The sequence below is a fragment of the Anabrus simplex genome, chromosome 1 (genome assembly GCF_040414725.1).
Source record: "Anabrus simplex isolate iqAnaSimp1 chromosome 1, ASM4041472v1, whole genome shotgun sequence".
Taxonomy (NCBI): domain Eukaryota; kingdom Metazoa; phylum Arthropoda; class Insecta; order Orthoptera; family Tettigoniidae; genus Anabrus; species Anabrus simplex.
Window position 1 is genome coordinate 1,534,422,519 of NC_090265.1, and position 19,815 is coordinate 1,534,442,333.

The following is a 19,815-nucleotide window of genomic DNA, read 5'->3' on the forward strand; positions in this document are numbered from 1 at the left end:
CCATGATCTCTGCAGAGACGAATATACTGCCATGTTCTCATATGCATTTTGCGGAGCATCGTGGTTGTCACTTTTCGGAAAGCATGTAGAGCAACAGCTTTTAAGTCATCAATGGAAAAATATCGGCGTTGCCGTACTTTTTCACAATGAAGCTACACAATGTATCAGGAGTGGAGGAGGTCTGGGCTACGTTGAGGGCCAAATCTGATTCTTCTCTTCCGTGGCCAGTCCAATGATATGGAAACGTTTCGTCGAGCCGGTCACAGGCGGAAACTGCGAAGTAAGCTGGTGCACCATCTTGTTGCAGCCAGACTCCATCCATGACGCCTGCCACTTACAGTTCCGGACGTAACCAATTATTCAACATGTTGAAATGAAGCACTTGATTTACCGAGTACAATACATAAGGAACGATCTTAATCGGGTTAACGAATTTGTAAAGAAAGGATACAGATCTATTCACACGGTTATGAGGGTTATGGTCTAGTGAGGATGTTGAGGAGATGGCGTTCTCTGTTGAGGCCCGAATTCGAGTATGGTTCCAGTATATGGGACCAAAAACAGGATTACGTGATATAAAAACTGGGAAAGATCCAAAGAAAAACAGCACGATTTGTTCCTGCCGATTTCCGACAAAAGAGTATTATTACGAAAATATGGAAAGCTTTGGTTTGAGAATAAGGAGATGAGCTACTCGACTAAACGGTATGTTCCGAGCTGTCAATGAAGAAATGGCCTGGGATGACTTTATTAGACAAATAAGCTTGAGTGGAGCTTAAAAGTAAGGAAGATCATAATACGAAATAAAGTTGGAATTCAAGAGGACAAATTAGGCCAAATATTCATTAACAGGACAAAGAATAAAGGATTGGAATAATTCATCTAGGGAAATGTTCGATGAATTTCAAGTTTTTTGAAAATATTTGAGAACAGACTAGGCAAACAATCGATAGGGAATGTGCCACCTGGGCGATAGCCCAACATGCAGATGATTGATTGATTGATTGATTGATTGATTGATTGATTGATTGATTGATTGATTGATTGATTGATTGATTGATTGATTGATTGATTGATTGATTGATTGATTGATTGATTGATTGATTGATTGATTGATTGATTGATTGATTGATTGATTGATTGATTGATTGATTGATTGATTGATTGATTGATTGATTGATTGATTGATTGATTGATTGATTGAAGCCCGATCACATCATCACATGTGGACAGTTTATGTTCTTGACAAAAGTTGGTATTCACTCTAGCCCAGAAAGAGATGTTCCTGTTTGTTGAGTTGTAAATAGTTCATTCGTCAGTAAAGAGGTGTCCTTTTGCCTCGCCGGTGGTAGAAATGTTTGTAACAGCTAGGCGCATACTGACTGGCGCCTGTCCAAATCCCAGTCTGTTAATTCATTCAGAGCCGCAGGCTGAAAATGTTTCTCTTTCAAGTCGATCTTCGTGTGGTCAAATATGGTTGATTGGTGGCACGTTTTCTTGTTGATTTTATTGTAATCTAGCCACAGACTGAGGGTAGAATTCACAGTCAGCATTTATACATAAGTGGAACCCTTAAGTAATAAGGGATCACTTATAATAAGTATTCACCGAGCTCGATAGCTGCAGTCGCTTAAGTGCGGCCAGTATCCAGTATTCGGGAGATAGTAGGTTCGAACCCCACTGTCGGCAGCTCTAAAAATGGTTTTCCGTGGTTTCCCATTTTCACATCAGGCAAATGCTGGGGCTGTACCTTAATTAAGGCCACGGCCGCTTCCTTTCCACTCCTAGCCCTTCCCTGTCCCATCGTCGCCACAAGACCTATCTGTGCGACGTAAAGCAACTAGCAAAGAAAATAAGTATTCACTTATATGAGTTTACATTTCATAGGCAGCACTTTAAAAGCACACTCACTGATACTGTAAGTATTCACTTGAGATGTGGAAATGCTGTAATGCTTCCTGGATCGTGTAGTTCTGGCTACCGAGTAGTGGGATGATCTGTTGTGTTTTGTTTATCGAAGGACAACGCGCACGACATTCTTAAGGTTAGAAGATCGTCTATATTGTATTTGGTTATCAGAATGGATAAGAAAATAGCGAGCTGTGACGGCACTTGCAAAAACATGCGCATAATATAGAACAAGCAGACCGGCACAGTTTCTCATCAGAATATAAATGACGTGGGAAAAACTTGTTGTGGACAATGCTAACTACGCATTTGCCCAGAGTGTAATTTTCTTCTTATAATATGTTTATAGTTATCCAGGTACTCGAACCTATACAAATATTCATCCAAATGTAGAATATGTAGCATTACAATGCTTTTAATGATTTGACAAATATATCCTAGCCGTTACGTTGTAATAAGCCTAATTACTTCCCCAATAAAATGTAAATAGTATGTTTTGATGTGCGATGCCATAATTTCAGAAACTTCTGATATAATCCGACAAATGATTGGTTGACTAACCTGATATAATTAGCACAAATCAACCTTAAAATTAATGGTGATAGCGCAACGTTCGTTTTTCTTATAACTCAGTATAGTTCTTACTATTCCGTAGGCCTACAGTCTTGATAACTTACAGTGTCAATTTGTAACACGTTTTCAATTAATTAAGCGAAATACCGGTAGTGACGATTATGATGATGATGATAATAATAATAATAATAATAATAATAATAATAATAATAATAATAATAATAATAATAATAATAATAATAATAACTGAACGCTGAAGGGCATAACAGTCTATAATGGTAATGTAATGTAATAATAATAATAATAATAATAATAATAATAATAATAATAATAACGTGAAATTAAGAGGTGGCGTAAAATCTGAAAACAATATATTAATGGCGAGATAGTGAGTCCTCTAGAGGTTATGTTCACTTTCTCACACAAAGGAACAAGAACATTCACGACTCTCACTTTAATAGAACGAAACCTTCTTTAAATTGTTGGTCACATTATATTTCGACAGGATTTTCCATCTCTACTGTGTGCAAGGAAAGCATTCTGTGAATGAAATTCAACATATTCAGCAAAATCATTATCCTTCATCTAGCTGCAACATAAGTGAGTCACTTAAGTGTGTGTGGGAGGTCCATTTATAGCAATAAGTGGGACACTTAAGCAGGTAATACGAAATGAAACCTGGCTTATAAGGGGCACTTATGTATAAGTGTATGAATTCGGCCCTGAGTAACGGAAACACAAGTTTTCTGTCGAGTTGAAGGATTCCTCCACTTCGTTGCGCGTTTTTGACATTTCCTGTCCCATTTTCACACCAGGCAAATGCTGGGTCTGTACCTTAATTAAGGACACGGCCGCTTCCTTCCCATTCCTAGGCCTTTCCCGTCCCATTATCGCCATAAGACCTATCTGTGACGGTGCAACGTAAAACAAATAGCAAAGCAAAAATACACTTCGTCTGATGAAAGGTTTATTTTTCCCACTTCAGCAAGTTACCTCTCGTCTGTGGCGCCTTGCCAAACCAAGCTCTATATCGTTCTTGATGTCACGCAAATATTTTCCGGTATGTGACCACTCGTAAGCCCATACTGTTGCTATAAATCTCTGCTGTGGTTTCTCCTCAGAGACTACAATATGTTTCCCGTAATCATAGCTCGAACACAAGTATTACCAACACAATTTTCAGGCACAACTTTCGTTTGAAAAAGAAAAAACACAAGTGTACTGTGACTTTTGCCCACTCTGTACATTAGACTCAATTAAAGATCTGCATGTTTTCTATTGCAAATATCTCTCATAAATATACAGGATTAAAAAAATTTCATAATATTAATGTTTTCAGTGTTTTCCTACTTTATCCTCCCATAAATGTAAAATTCTAATTTCTCTTACCTGGTATTCATCAATTCGGAGTATTTCAGTGCGTGTACCACGTAGATATAACGCTCCACAGCAATAGCGACCAGTGTATACCCCGATGCTATGTTTGCTAACATGATGAAGGCATATCTCATGATGCAGGCCAACTTGTGCTGACCCAAGTACCGGGCCAACTCAGGGAGGTACAGTGGAAGACTGAAGTAGATGTCGAGGAGTCCCATGACTAGATCGGCCACACTGAGATTGATGGTTAGTATAACTGAAGCTCTATTGTTACACTGAATTCTGATCTGCTTCCAGTTGAAAAACACCACCAGAAGTATAAAACTATTGATGGTGATAATACTGATGCTCATCATAAGATTCAGAACGGCTATGAATATATCTTCATTCGTGAAGAAGGTTTCATATTCACACGGCATGTTCACCTGGAATGTAAAACACAAATACCGAAACTTAGTTCATAGATCATCTTTACAAATTTTACACTTCAAAGTTGAATAATTCAACAATAAATACGACGGTATTGTAGAACGAAACAGATTCGAGTGTTTAACAATATTGGCCATGCTGAGGGGTAATGAAATTAAAGGATAGGTAATTTTGGCAATCAAACCACGATAAGCATGAATTCTTCGTTCAAAGTACGGTGAGTTTCTCTCTACGGTCGGCCGGCGGGCGCGCGATGCCTGCCGTTGACTCAACACTCCCCGCTCCGCGGCTGAGCAACAAGCACGGCACTTCCCTCACTCTAAGCAAGCATCTTACGACAGGAGATATTGGAAATGTTCCCCTCCTACATCCTCGTATTTCTGGCATCGCGTTATAAAACTCAGATCCACACGCATTAGTTCATCTTCTGTAATTGAGTCTATTTCTCTCGTAATATGCTTGGTAGCTCGCCATGCTGAGATGATCGCAACTCGGTTTCTTGTCCAAGTCGTAGTAGGTATTTTCTAGGCGTTTGTTCAAATTTTTCTGCGATTTCATTTACCTTCTTCTCATTAGACACGCGTGTTTTTACACTTCGCATCTTATAGAGAAAAGAAACCGTTCCTCTCAATTTGTTCTATGTGAAAGGCATACACCTTGAAATGATGTGATATTAATCGTTTAACGACTTCCCTGCAAGCCTTTTCTTTAACATACTGTAACTACCTACATATTAAAATAGTTTACTGAAACCGGGCGAGTTGGCCGTGCGCGTAGAGGCGCGCGGCTGTGAGCTTGCATCCGGGAGATAGTAGGTTCGAATCCCACTATCGGCAGCCCTGAAAATGGTTTTCCGTGGTTTCCGATTTTCACACCAGGCAAATGCTGGGGCTGTACCTTAATTAAGGCCACGGCCGCTTCCTTCCACCTCCTAGGCCTTTCCTATCCCATCGTCACCATAAGACCTATCTGTGTCGGTGCGACGTAAAGCCCCTAGCAAAAAAAAAAAGTTTACTGAAAACAGCTTTGGTAAATTCGTCCATCTGTTCTACTGGACCGATTTGCTTCAATTTTTGTTTTATTCTCTTCGGAATTACCTGCCGGTGAATCATGACACCTTGATAGGTCTCTAAGTTCAGCCAACATTGACTAACCATAAAATCAAATCATTAAATGATCACCCCACTGTTTGCAGACAAAGACTTACTCTACACCGCAATGCATTCTATACATAGTAGGTTGCTAAGCGACTAACTCTTTCATTAACATTCTGATATATGATTTTTATCCCTGCGTCCATGTTTGATTACTACCTCTCATGCCAGAGAGTATACACTTCCTCTGATCACGGAAGAATACTATTCGCTGCTAGATACTCTTTGATTCTCTAACCTTTCCCAGCTTCCAAATATACTCGGCAGATGGCAGAGCGTTCCTAATAACTTACATGCTGCCACTGCCTTCGTAATGTCCAGGCCGTACTGTACCTCTGATGACGTCACGCTTTGGGGGGGGGGACTTGAAGGCGATACGCATACGCTCCGCTTGGATAACACACTCGTTTAAATTACTTAAAGAACTGTTAACACCTTATAAAACCAAAACCAATCCTGAAAAATTTCCTAATTCTGACATACAATGCATATCCTTCTCCGTAACGTTCTATTTCTCGCGTATAATACGTTCGTTTGCGTGAGTACAGCCTAACACTTTGAGACATATTCTTGCGATTTTATCCATTTTCCGGTCAACTGGAACATTCACATCATACACACTGACAGAAAACATGCAGCCAATTACCATTACTGTTTATTACAAATATAAATTATTTCTGTACCTCACTGTTTCCACTCCATGAACACTGCAGCTTTCCTAGATCTCTTACAGGAAGTTACACCAGTATGGAGTAGGTCTGCTCTCTTTGAAGCACTTTGTTGAATACACAAGTCGGTGTGAATTTTGGAAAAGTTATTTAAAAATATATTCACCCAAATATATATACACTGTCCGGCCAGGTCTTCCAATTTCTTCCCGCAGTCACAAATGAATAGGGAATCTGCCAACTGTATTGACTCCAAAGCCAAGGATTTTGTGACTCACTTAGGATTGTCTGAATTTAGAAATACCACCTTATATGTATCTGACACTAACACACAAAATACTTTGTACAACTCAATTCCAAGTTCTATTGACATGTCTGATGGATACTTTAAGCCCCCTCGATTTAGGAAATTCAGATATCTTACTTCTGGAGGTAATTCATAAATAAGATCTGAATCTGTCAGAAGATAAGATTTACATAAATCACACTGCTGTTTGATACTCATACATTTTTCAATCTTTTTTGCTAGTTGCTTTTCGTCGCACCGACACAGATAGGTCTTACGGCGACGATGGGACAGGAAAGGTCTAGGAATGGGAAGGAAGCGGCCGTGGCCTTAATTAAGGTACAGCCCCAGCATTTTCCTGGCGTGAAAATAGAAAACAACGGAAAACCATCTTCAGGGATGCCGACAGTGGGGTTCGAACCCACTGTCTCCGAATACTGGATACTGGCCGCACTTAAGCGACTGCAGCTACCGAGCTCGGTGATACTAATAAATAAGACTTGCATTTTCAAATACACCGAATTCAGATAAGCCGTAGGTCTGATTACATAAAAATATAGGGCTTACCTAATGTTACCCATGTTTATCACATAACAAAAAAAGTTAACTCACCATTTGGACGAGACACACTTATTTCCCTCAGGATGTGATTTTCAGGAGATACACACAACTGTGTTGTGATTAACTATTAACTTCTCCCTGGGAATAGCCTTCCTCCATAACTTAACTCGTTCTTTATCAGAAGGAAACACAAATGCCGGAGTGTACGCTCCTTGTTTATAATTGGCTTTGCAGCCAGGCACACAGCAACTCTTAGGCATGGTGATTTCCCACACTGATAATCTTAATTCAAGTATATACAATTCGTGGTTAATAATAAAACACAGAATGCACTAACTCAATTAATTTTTCACTAAAATATAACTTTACACAAATAAACTACAAAATTAAAACACTGAAGAACGATCTTCTTAACCTATAGCTTCACATAAATACACGCTCACACTAAGTTTTCTTCACTAATTAACGACTTTCCACTTAATAATGCAGTCGATGACGACTCATTCTCACATATATCTGAGTGAACATGCGGCCATCGTTAAAAATTTCAATAAAACTGCGAAAATCTATGTTTAACTCTACTAACTCATGTGCTAAACTTCCCCCCTAACGATCAGCTGATTGCTTTCCCGCACTCGTTACAATACGGCCTGGACATCACGAAGGCAGTGATGCTGCTAAGAGAAAAACATCGAAGTACAAACAGACTCCATCATGACATGCGCCTTAGACATCTTGGAACACATATCGAAGGATAACATAGCTGCATTAGAAATAATGAAAGCCATGTATCTATAAAAATTTCTCTGCCTGGCAAAAAGCGCTCTTTCGAGACTAACCTATGAGCTTACAAGATAAGCGTTCTATGCAAAAGAACTGTGATTTAAAATACCATTGTCTTCTACTAAACATACCCAGCTTTACATCAAGAACTTCAGGATAAAAAAAAGCGAGAACGTAGATAGATATTCACCAAATAGACGGCATGAAGCTAACAGAATGGATGAATTCTGATTACGACCTGCGGCTTACCAATAACGCGCTTCTTATTAATTGTTCATAAAACCGTTGAAGAGGGCAGGGAAAACAATATTACTACGACAGGCACATCAAGACGAGTTATCTGACCTAAAATGCTGCAGAGCGGCATGGGTCGTCTAGTCTATACATTAAAAGAGTTTATTAAAACCAGCTTTAGCAAATACGCCTGTCCGTTCGATTTGTTTCATTTCCATTTTAATCTCTCCGGAATGACCTGCCGGTGAATCATGAGACACTGATAGGTCTCTAAGTTCAGCCAACTTCGAGTGATCATAAAATCAATCATTAAAAGATCACTCCAATAATTGCAGGTGAAGGCTTAACCTAACCTCCAATACATTACTTACTTAGCAGGTTCCTAAGCGACTAACACTTTCATTCATATTCTGATATATGTGATTTTCATCCTTAGTATTTTCATAGCATGCAGCCATGTTCGATTACTACCTGTCCTCTGATCACGGAAGAATACTGTTCCCTGCTAGATACTCTTTGAACCTCTGAACTTTCCCAGCTTCCAAATACAGTATATTCAACAGATGGCAGAGCGTTCCTATTAACTTACATGGTGCTAAGAGAAAATAGTCTACGTACAAACAGACATAAGCCTTAGACATTATCTAGGAACACCTATCGAAAGTTAACCTAGCTACACTAGAAAGAGTGATGGTCATGTATTTTAAAAATATTCTCTGCCTGGCAAAAGACATGCTCTTTCGAGACCAACCTATGAGCTCAAGAGTTCAAAACATCCGTTCTATATTTATTAAAACATGTTAAAAATACCATTATCTTCTACAACACAATAGCAAGCTTTACAGCAGGAACTGCAGGATTAAAAAAAGCGAATGTATGGATAGATTTTTACCAAATGGACGGCGTGATGGCGTCAGAATGGATGAATTATGACTACGAACTTTAGCATACCATAACGCGCTTCTTACTAAATGTTCATAAAACCATTGAAAATGGCAGACAAAACAATATGACTAAGGCAGGAATATCAAGACGAGTTATCTAACCATTTATAACGAATCCTGCGGGTCGTCTAGTCGTATTTAAGCACCCTTACCTAGGCATTATGGGAATTGACCCCGAACTAACACTTCAACACTCGAGAACAGTTGGAGTGACAGATCGACACTTATTAAACATTCTAAGCACGGAGCACAACTGAGAATGTGAGGGCCGTGCTTGTTGCTATATGGTGGAAGGGGAAGTGATGAGTCAATGGCAGACATGCACGCCCCGTGCGCCCGCCGGCCAACTGATGTGATAAACTCGCTGTAGTTACACTGGTTAGAGCCTTGATTACTCGTAAGTTGCTTGAAAGTTAATAAATGACAGGGAGGATTCAGTTGACTGGAAATGACCTGTAATGAAAAATTGTTGTGAGAGTCTGCAAAAATGCCTTGCTGCAGTGGGTGCAGTAAATATGAAATAAAAAGTTAGCATTTTCGAGTCGAAAATTATGTCAGTTGGGAAGAAACCCAAGAGGATTGAACATGAGGAAGGAAATACAGAATTGGAACTGGTGGATCGTTTCAAGTGCTTTGGATGAGTAATCTCCCAGGATGGAATTACAGTTGGAGAAATCAAATGCAGGTGTAGCAGAGCTAATGTTGTTAGCTCCAGTTGCGATCAAAGGTATTCTGTAAAAAAAACAATATCTGTACATTGATCTGTTTTCAGAACGACTTTGCTGTATAGGAGTGAAAGCTGGGTGAACTCAGGATATTATTATTGGAAGTAAAGTAAGAGACCTGAAGGTGGTTAGAATGATTGTTGATACGAACAGGTGGGTACAATGGCAGGAGATTACATGGAATAAGGAGATAAGGCCTTATTTAATGATAATAATAATAGTCTAATAATAATTTCGTGTGGCTATTTCTAGCCGAGTGCAGCCCTTGTACGGCAAACCCTCCGATGAGGGTGGGCGGCATCTGCCATGTGTAGGTAACTGCGTTTTATTGTGGTGGAGGATAGTGTTATGTGTGGTGTGTGAGTTCCAGGGATGTTGGGGACAGCACAAACACCCAGCCCCCGGGTCATTGGAATTAACCAATGAAGGTTAAAATCCCCGAGCCGGCCGGGAATCGAACACGGGACCCTTTGAACCGCAGGCCAGTACGCTGACCATTCAGCGAACGAGTCGGACAATTTAAGAATGAACTCAATACATGAAGCTATGAGTATAAAGGGGCTCCATTTGAGAGGAATGAAAGAGTCTAAACCAGAGGTGCTCAGCTGAGTGCCCGTTGAGGCTAGCCCAGTGCAGCCGGGCTGGCGTGATGTAAGTGCGGGCAGCTTGCGTAACTAACATACGTTTCAGTGAAGCAAGAGAGCGAACGTACTTTGCAGGGAAGGGAACAGTGGCGTTCGATTATCATCACGAAGCTCTCCTCCACTATCAGCGAAATGCTGAATAGGTTACAGTATTTAAGAAATAAAATGTTATAATCGCAAGAAAACTGACCTTTCCAAGATATTGCGGTTTAATTTACAATGCGCTAAATATAAACAGTCAGTTTTATTTTCTTATATTTATACATTCAAAGAAAACTAACACGTTATAATTTTTGTGTTACAGTTTATAAAGGTACAGGGTTTAAGCGTACAAGCTACTATTTACAATTCCTTGCATGGGAAAGTCAGTATTTCTATTTCTTAAAAAGTAAACTTGGTGTTATTCATTCAGCAAAAAGTGATTATATTAACATAATTCAACAAGTTTACTGCTTGATTTTTGCACAGTGTTGTAATTTTGTTTGAAGTTCCCTGTGCACTAAATTTGAAAATAGTATTTAAAAATGGTGATGAAGTTTCATCACGAGTGGGGCATAAATATTTAGACTACTACCCGAGATTAAAGTACAACAGTGTAAATGTATCTACCACATAGATGTGCAGTATGCCTTCAAATAAATAACCTAACTGGTGTTATTCCCGGTAAGCATGATTGGATTTTTGGTGAGTTTATCAGATAATTTAAACCCAAGCAACCACAAGACACAGCTTATCCACCTTAACTCTTAATGCTTCTAAAGCACCTCTTAAAATTTAATAGTGAAAATTGTAGCCTAATTCATTACGCACATTACAACAATATTTGACGTTCAGGCCTCTTTATTGTATCCGGTCAAGATACATAAACTGCAATGAACTTACATAACTTAATTCTTATAATGTAAATTGAAAATGAAGTGGGTTTCTGTCCTGTTTCTTCCATTACATTCTGCCTACATTACAAACTCGTGTATCGCAGCAGTGATCGAGAGTGACCTGGAGAACCTTCACGGCTTGTCATGGTGGTCGAAAAGCATATGCTCATCGCCTGTCTGCCGCCCGCTTACAGTGCTGGGCACCCGCGGGACGAAATGCCCAGCGTGAGCATCTATGGTCTAGACCAGGGCCTATCAGAGTGCATGCACCTGGTTCATGCACTGTGCACGGTCCAAAAGACGACTTCCCTTGGTTGACCAGAGTGCAGACCCCCACTCCTCGATTTGGAGCAATAGCCCCACGCCTGTCTCGCTCGCCCCGCCTGTCTCCCTCTTCCTCACTTGCTCCGTAGCGCTCCAAATCCGAGCCGAGTTGAGCCGAGCTTAGCCGAGTAGCCTAGAGACGAAGCGTTGGTCCAAGCCCACCCGAGTGGGACCGATGCACTGTGCACAGGAACTCTGCGCCTCAGTTTGCAGACGTGAGATTTTGGGCGTTTGAGAGGCCCTGGTCTAGACTATCTGGGGAAATAATGGACTCGGATATGAAGAGTAAAGGACACCAATACGACTATGATTAGGCCAAGTGGGATGTTCTATTAATGTCCATGTTCTTTGAAGTCATGTAATATAACACAGATTATAGGGAATCTCGGATTGAATGTATGAGAGCCATAAATCCAGATCAACGTAGTATCAACATGATCGAAGTAAAGATCTAAAAAATGAAACTGAACCCGAGAAGAAAAGTTATATAAATTGATATTGAATCGTTATAATTGGGGTTTTAGAGAATGAATCATGCGAGCCGGTCTTAGGACTAATTCGCCTATTTCCTCTGTTTAATTATACTACTAGGCAAGTAATTCGTTACTATTAATGCACTTGACGATGCATACAGCTTCATCCATCGAGTTCATTCCTAAATTAGCCTTTATCTCCTCATTCCGAGTACCATCCTGCCATTGTTCCCACCTGTTTGTACAAACAATCATTCTTGCTACTTTCATGTCTGTTACTTCTAACTTATGAATAATATATCCTGAGTCCAACCAGCGTTCGCTCCCGTAAAGCAAAGTTGGTCTGAAAACAGATGTAAAGATAGTTTCGTCTGGGAGCTGACTTCCTTCTTACAGAATACTGCTGATCGCAACTGCGAGCTCACTGCATTAGCTTTACTACACCTTGATTCAATCTCAGTTACTGTATTACCATCCTGGGAGAGCACACAACCTAAATTCTTGAAATTATCGACCTGTTCTAGCTTTGTATCACCAATCTGACATTCAATTCTGTTGAATTTCTTACCTACTGACATCAATTTAGTCTTCGAGAGGCTAATTTTCATACCATACTCATTGCACCTGTTTTCAAGTTCCAAGATATTAGACTGCAGGCTTTCGGCACAGTCTGCCATTAAAACCAAGTCGTCAGCATAGGCCAAACTGCTTACTACATTTCCACCTAACTGAATCCCTCCCTGCCATTTTATAGCTCTCAGCAGATGATCCATGTAAACTACGAACAGCAAAGGTGAAAGATTACAGCCTTGTCTAACTCCTGTAAGTACCCTGAACCAAGAACTCATTCTATCATCAATTCTCACTGAAGCCCAATTGTCAACATAAATGCCTTTGATTGATTTTAATAATCTACCATTAATTCCATAGTCCCCCAGTATGGCGAACATCTTTTCCCTCGGTGCCCTGTCATATGCTTTCTCTAGATCTACGAAACTTAAACACAACTGCCTATTCCTCTCGTAGCATTTTTCAATTACCTGGCGCATACTGAAAATCTGATCTTGACAGCCTCTCTGTGGTCTGAAACCACACTGGTTTTCATCCAACTTCCTTTCAACGACTGATCGCACCCTCCCTTCCAAGATGCCAGTGAATACTTTGCCTGGTATACTAAACAATGAGATACCTCGATAGTTGTTGCAATCCTTCCTGTTCCCTTGCTTAGAGATAGGTGCACTTACTGCTTTTGTCCAATCTGAAGGTACCTTACCAACACTCCATGCTAATTTTACTACTCTATGAAGCCATTTCATCCCTGCCTTCCCACTATACTTCACCATTTCAGGGCTAATTTCATCTATTCCTGCTGCCTTATGACAATGGAGTTTATTTACTATCCTTTCCACTTCCTCAAGCATAATTTCACCAACATCATTTTCCTCCTCCCCATGATCTTGGCTGTTTGCAACACCACCATGATGATTTCCTTTTACATTGAGAAGATGTTCAAAATATTCCCCCCACCTCTCCAGTGATTCCCTGGGATCTATTATGTGTTCAACTGAATTACTCAAAACACTGTTCATTTCCTTTTACCCTCCCTTCCTAAGATTCTTTATTACTGTCCAGAAAGGTTTCCCTGCTGCTTGACCTAGCCTTTCCAGGTTATTACCAAAACCTTCCCATGACTTCTTTTTGGATTCAACAATTATTTGTTTCGCTCTGTTTCTTTCATCTACGTACAAATCCCTGTCTGCCTCGGCCCTTGTTTGGAGCCATTTCTTATAAGCCTTCTTTTTACATTTACAAGCTGCTCTCACTTCATCATTCCACCAAGATGTTCGCCTTTTCCCATCTTTACACACAGTTGTTCCTAGGCATTCCCTTGCTGTTTCTACTACAGCATCCCTGTATGCCACCCATTCACTTTCTATATCCTGAATCTGCTTGCTGTCTAATGTTCGAAACTTCTCACCAATCATATCCATGTACTTCTGTCTAATTTCCTCGTCCTGGAGATTTTCTACCCTTATTCGTTTGGAGACAGATTTCACTTTCTCTACCCTAGGCCTAGAGATACTTAGTTCACTACAGATCAGATAGTGGTCTGTATAATCGAAAAATCCGCGTAAAACTCGTACATTCCTAACAGCTTTCCTGAATTCAAAGTCTGTTAAGATATAGTCTATTATGGATCTGGTACCCCTAGCCTCCCATGTGTAGCGGTGAATAGCCTTATGCTTGAAGAATGTATTCGTAACAGCTAAACCCATACTAGCACAGAAGTCCAGCAAACGATTCCCATTATCTTCCATATCTTCCCCACATTTACCAATCGCCCTTTCGTATCCTTCAGTTCTATTCCCAACTCTCGCATTGAAATCGCCCATTAGCACTATTCTATCCTTGCTGTTTACCCTGACCACGATGTCACTCAAAGCTTCATAAAACTTGTCAACTTCATCCTCATCTGCACCCTCACGTGGTGAATACACGGACACAATTCTTGTCCTAATTCCTCCCACTGACAAATCTACCCACATCATTCGCTCATTTACGTGCCTAACAGAAACTATGTTGCGTGCAATGGTATTCCTGATAAAGAGCCCTAGCCCAGACTCTGCCCTTCCCTTTCTAACATCCGTCAAGTTCACTGTATAATCTCCTATCTCTTCCTCATTATCTCCCCTTACCCGAATATCACTTACTCCTAGCACATCCAGATGCATCCTATTTGCTGACTCAGCCAGTTCTACCTTCTTTCTTCCATAAGCCCCATTAATATTGATAGCTCCCCATCGAATTCCATTTCGTTCGCCCAGTTGTTTCCAAGGAGTCCCTCGCCTATCAAATGGGAGTGGGACTCCATTACTCCCATAGGTCCGAGGCTTGCTTAAAGTGTTTTGAGCTCGGTAAGTGCATGAAGCAGGCTGCTGCCCTACTTGCACATAGTCCAATTGAGGATCTCTCCTCTAACGGGTTATGGACCACCGGTGAATTGTATAGTCATAGCCGCCTGAGCACAAAGAAGGCCACGACTCAGAATATGTCCAAGATGCCCACTCCCATTCCATAGCAACTGGTATCCCGACTCTCAGGACCTTGAAACTAGGTGCAATGAGTATGGTATGAAAATTAGCCTCTCGAAGACTAAATTGATGTCAGTAGGTAAGAAATTCAACAGAATTGAATGTCAGATTGGTGATACAAAGCTAGAACAGATCGATAATTTCAAGTATTTAGGTTGTGTGTTCTCCCAGGATGGTAATATAGTAAGTGAGATTGAATCAAGGTGCCGTAAAGCTAATGCAGTGAGCTCGCAGCTGCGATCGACTGTATTCTGTAAGAAGGAAGTCAGCTCCCAGACGAAACTATCTTTACATCGGTCTGTTTTCAGACCAACTTTGCTTTACTGGAGCGAAAGCTGGGTGGGCTCAGGATATATTATTCATAAGTTAGAAGTAACAGACATGAAAGTAGCAAGAATGGTTGCTGGTACAAACAGGTGGGAACAATGGCAGGAGGGTACTCGGAATGAGGAGATAAAGGCTAATTTGGGAATGAACTCGATGGATGAAGCTGTACGCATAAACCGGCTTCGTTGGTGGGGTCATGTGAGGCGAATGGAGGAGGATAGGTTACCTAGGAGGATAATGGACTCTGCTATGGAGGGTAAGAGGTAGACCAAACCGACGATGGTTAGACTCGGTTTCTAACGATTTAAAGATAATAGGTATAGAACTAAATGAGGCCACAACACTAGTTGCAAATCGAGGATTGTGGCGACGTTTATTAAATTCACAGAGGCTTGCAGACTGAACGCTGAAATGCATAACAGTCTATAATGATAATGTATGTATGTATGCATGCATGTATGTATGTATGTATGTATGTATGTATAAATTAACGCCTTTGGAGATTTCCTTCGGGCAAGAGATGTGTTTGTTTACTAGTAATAAATTTAATTCGTAATTTATTCATTGTCAACTCATCAGCATGTTGATAGCCTTACAAATCTTCCACACTTTCAGCAGCACAAATTAAGTTGTTGTGTTCATGATTACTTGATAGTTTAAACCTCAATACGTCGGGAATAAGACGAGATGGCAGTCTGAAAAGTCGAACGAGAGGAAAATGGGAAAGATTTCAAAAGTTGCAAAATACAAAACGCCCACAGTTTAATCGAATTGCGTCTACACGTGCATTGGGCTGTAGCTTATGCGTCCGCCAATAAGAACTCTTACCGAAAATATCCATTGTGATGGCGTGGAATAGCTGCATATCAGGAGGGTTTGGTTCCAGGTGGTCAGTTTAATTTGAGAGCTTGTAGCGACCAAACAAATTACCCAATTACGACAAATGACGGTCATTTAATTCACAATATATTGTGGTTTATAAAGCACGTTTAACTGTGAAACGATTTTTTTTTTTAAATAGTGCAAACATTTGAAAACTTCGTGACACATGGCGAATTTATACAAGTGGAATTTCAGGACATGACAACCAAACGAAAAGAGCAATTCCTGGTGATTACAAAACGGTTCCATTTAGCAGTGCCAAACGGAACAGACTCTACAGGGAGAGGATAAAACCTAAGTGCGAAGACGCTGGGCGCCTTCTCCATTCACTCGACGTATTCGTCTTAAAAATAAAACTTGGACCCGTGTCCCAATATAGCCTTCCCATTTTTCCTTGTAAGTTTACAAATGAATAGCTCTTATTTCCTTTTTGTTTCCTAACATGAAAATTCTTAGTCTTATTTCTCCTAAAGTTGTGCCGTTGTCACAGGGTCTGATTGTTTGATTAATGAAGACTATTCTGCGCGATCGTGTCCGTTGATGGGCTTTAGACCGACGATCATAAACGCTCTGTATCTTCCAGGCGCTGCTTCGGTGGGCCTCTGGGGCATTGGCGTTCGACGTCGAAACGAAGGATGGAGTTGGCAAATCTACCAGACGCCACACGTTGGTCGTGGCCGTACCATCAGACAGTAAGAATGGCCTCAAAACATACAGTCTGTTACTCATATAAATTCACATATTTATATATTATGAACGCGCTTAGTGTTCCTCCTTAATTTTATTTTTCTATTGCCGAGCGAGTTGGCTGTGCAGTTAGGAGCGCGTGGCTGTAAGCTTGCATCTGGGAGATAGTGGGTTCGAATCGCACTGTCGTCAGCCCTGAAGATGGTTTTCCGTGGTTTCCCATTTTTACACTAGGCAAATGCTGGGACTGTACTTTAATTAAGGCCAGGGCCGCTTCCTTCCAACTCCTAGTCATTTCGTATCCCATCGTCGCCATAAGACCTAACTGTATCGGTGCGAAGTAAAACTACTAGCAATATTTTTCTATTTGAGAGTAGCCTATATCACTAGAATTAAGTATCTTATGTCCACTTCCTTAGTGTAGAGGTGTCGTCCTGACATGCTGTTCTCCCTGTCACTGACATTGAACAGATTACAACAATATGATTCTAAAAACTTAGTATTGTGTAGATTTTAGATAGAACTAACTTTTCTGGAAACATTTAGTTCACGAATATCTTCGTTACTAGTCACTATAAAATAAATAGGCATCAAACATCAAGTTTGAAAATTTCACAAATTTCTGTAAGTACAGTTCATCAATGCAGGTAATATTAACGTAGAAATTAAGCATTTCCATTTTGTCCCACTTAATATTGCTACACAAATTTATACTAAACATATATTATATAGTCTAGTTAAAAATACCAAAAAATACCACAATAGGATGTAAATGGCTCCGAGAAGTAAGAGAGGATCTGAAGGAAATAGGCCTTACAACAGAAGACACCACACATAAGATAAAATTGAATACAAACTCAAGAATACAAACCTCCGCTTTACCCTTACAAGAAACAAACCAACAACACGCATATTTTCAACCGAGGAAAGGGCACGAAGATCGGAGCTTCTGAAGAAGTACCGGGAGGACCGCAAAGCCCGAACAATCCCTTCAAATAGACCTGAACGATGGACTGACTAAAGTGACCCTATGTTGTCATAAAAGAATAAGAAGAAGATAGTCTAGTTAACACTGAGCTTAAATATTAAGTTTCGATAAATTACGTACAACTGTTTTCCCGTAAAGTTGTAACAAACGATCTAAGAAGCAAACACTCGGACAAAAATAAGCTACATCTACGTTCAACATTTTATACTGCACCCTTTTACACGATCAGTGGGTGCAATATCTAATCCGATTTAAAAACGAAGTAAGAGGCAAAAATTTGACTCGTACAGAAAAAATATATATTTTTTTTACAGATGAGACGTGGATGAAGGTCTAATTTCGAAATCGAGCTAACGTTGTTTCCAATTAATGATGTGAGGTTTACTTCTTCCTCAACCCTTGTCCGATTTACCGACAAGTGATTTACTCAAGTTCAATGACGGCAATGAGGAGCACTTTTTGAAGATTCGTGGCCGGAATTCTAACGGTTGTAAGGGTTATCTCCTTCAATATTCAGCACAGAAAAATTGTGGTATATTTCCTTATTTTCCTCCCGTGGATGGGCGTGGTAAAATAAATCCTTAGTAATCCCTGCCTGTCTGTCGTAAGAGGTGACTTAAATGGGAACCCAGGGTTTCATGAGCGTTCGTTGTTGACCAAAGAGTTCCCCTGCTGAGTCTGGCATTATTTCCACTAACTTATATTACATTCAACTTTCGTAATTTACCTTCCTTGCTCAACTCTTGTTCTGTTCCAATCCCAACAGTATTAGATTTGCCAGGCGTATAGTGTCTTTCTTCTTCACGTTCTTTGCGGCACTTTTCTTTCCTTTTCCGCACCCTCATTATTCGAAGGGTAGGATCTCTTCCATTCTTTCTGCTGGATAGTGTTTGGATAGTTTCCCAGCTAAAATTCTTCTTAAAACAATAATAACCTTCACCATGTTACAAAGTATTCCTTATTTAAACACACCTGTCATTCTCGTACTACAACTCAACTTGTTCCACTCACTGATTACTTTGCATAATATAAGAATAAAGACTTTCGTAAAAGATTAAGTTAAGTAACCACCAAGAAACATTCTACTCACAGATAGCCACTTTGTTAGATGACATGTCGCTCTACACTGACTGCTTAACAACTAGCACTTCTAAGTACTTGAAGCTATTTTGAAGGCACGTTACCTTCGGAGAGTTTAGGGCGTATGGTGAGAGATAACACGTTAGTTTAATGTCCATGCGATAACGCCTGACCATTATGCAATATTTTTCTTGTCCGTCTTCATACGTTTATCAGAGACAGTTTTACAATGGACTTTCGCATAACTACACTATCCTTCCTAGGACAATACCTTAAGGGTCTATACTGCGAAACATTACGTCATATTTTAAGCTCTTTCTTGAATTAGTGTGCTTGTAATCGATAACCAATATTAAACAGCGAACCCTCCGCTACACTATATCGACCGGGCGAGTTGGCCGTGCGCGTAGAGGCGCGCGGCTGTGAGCTTGCATCCGGGAGATAGTAGGTTCGAATCCCACTATCGGCAGCCCTGAAGATGGTTTTCCGTGGTTTCCCGTTTTCACACCAGGCAAATGCTGGGGCTGTAGCTTAATTAAGGCCACGGCCGCTTCCTTCCAACTCCTAGGCATTTCCTATCCCATCGTCGCCGTAAGACCTATCTGTGTCGGTGCGACGTAAAGCCCCTAGCAAAAAAAAAAAAAAAAAAAAAAAAAAAACACTATATCGACGGCTTCTGACGATAGGTGGAGGTTAGTTCGATCTTATGATGCTGAAGAAGGAATGGGTCAATGAACCTAAAAGGAATTTATTTTTATTTTGTGTTATTTTTCAGTATCTGGAGAAGTGTCTTTTTTG

General features: G+C 40.3%; 1 protein-coding gene across 1 annotated transcript in view; it reads right to left on the minus strand.

Annotated features, from left to right (window-relative positions):
* LOC137502122 (adenosine receptor A3-like) overlaps positions 1-19,057 on the minus strand; it is a 74,074-nt gene extending 55,017 nt beyond the window's left edge. Inside the window, exons 1-2 of the mRNA XM_068229115.1 lie at positions 19,028-19,057; positions 3,871-4,286 (exon numbers count right to left, since the gene is read on the minus strand). Of these exons, the coding sequence (XP_068085216.1) occupies positions 3,871-4,280 (410 nt within the window). The 5' untranslated portion in view covers positions 4,281-4,286; positions 19,028-19,057. The remainder of the gene's footprint in view (positions 1-3,870; positions 4,287-19,027) is intronic.
* Positions 19,058-19,815: the final 758 nt, after the last annotated feature.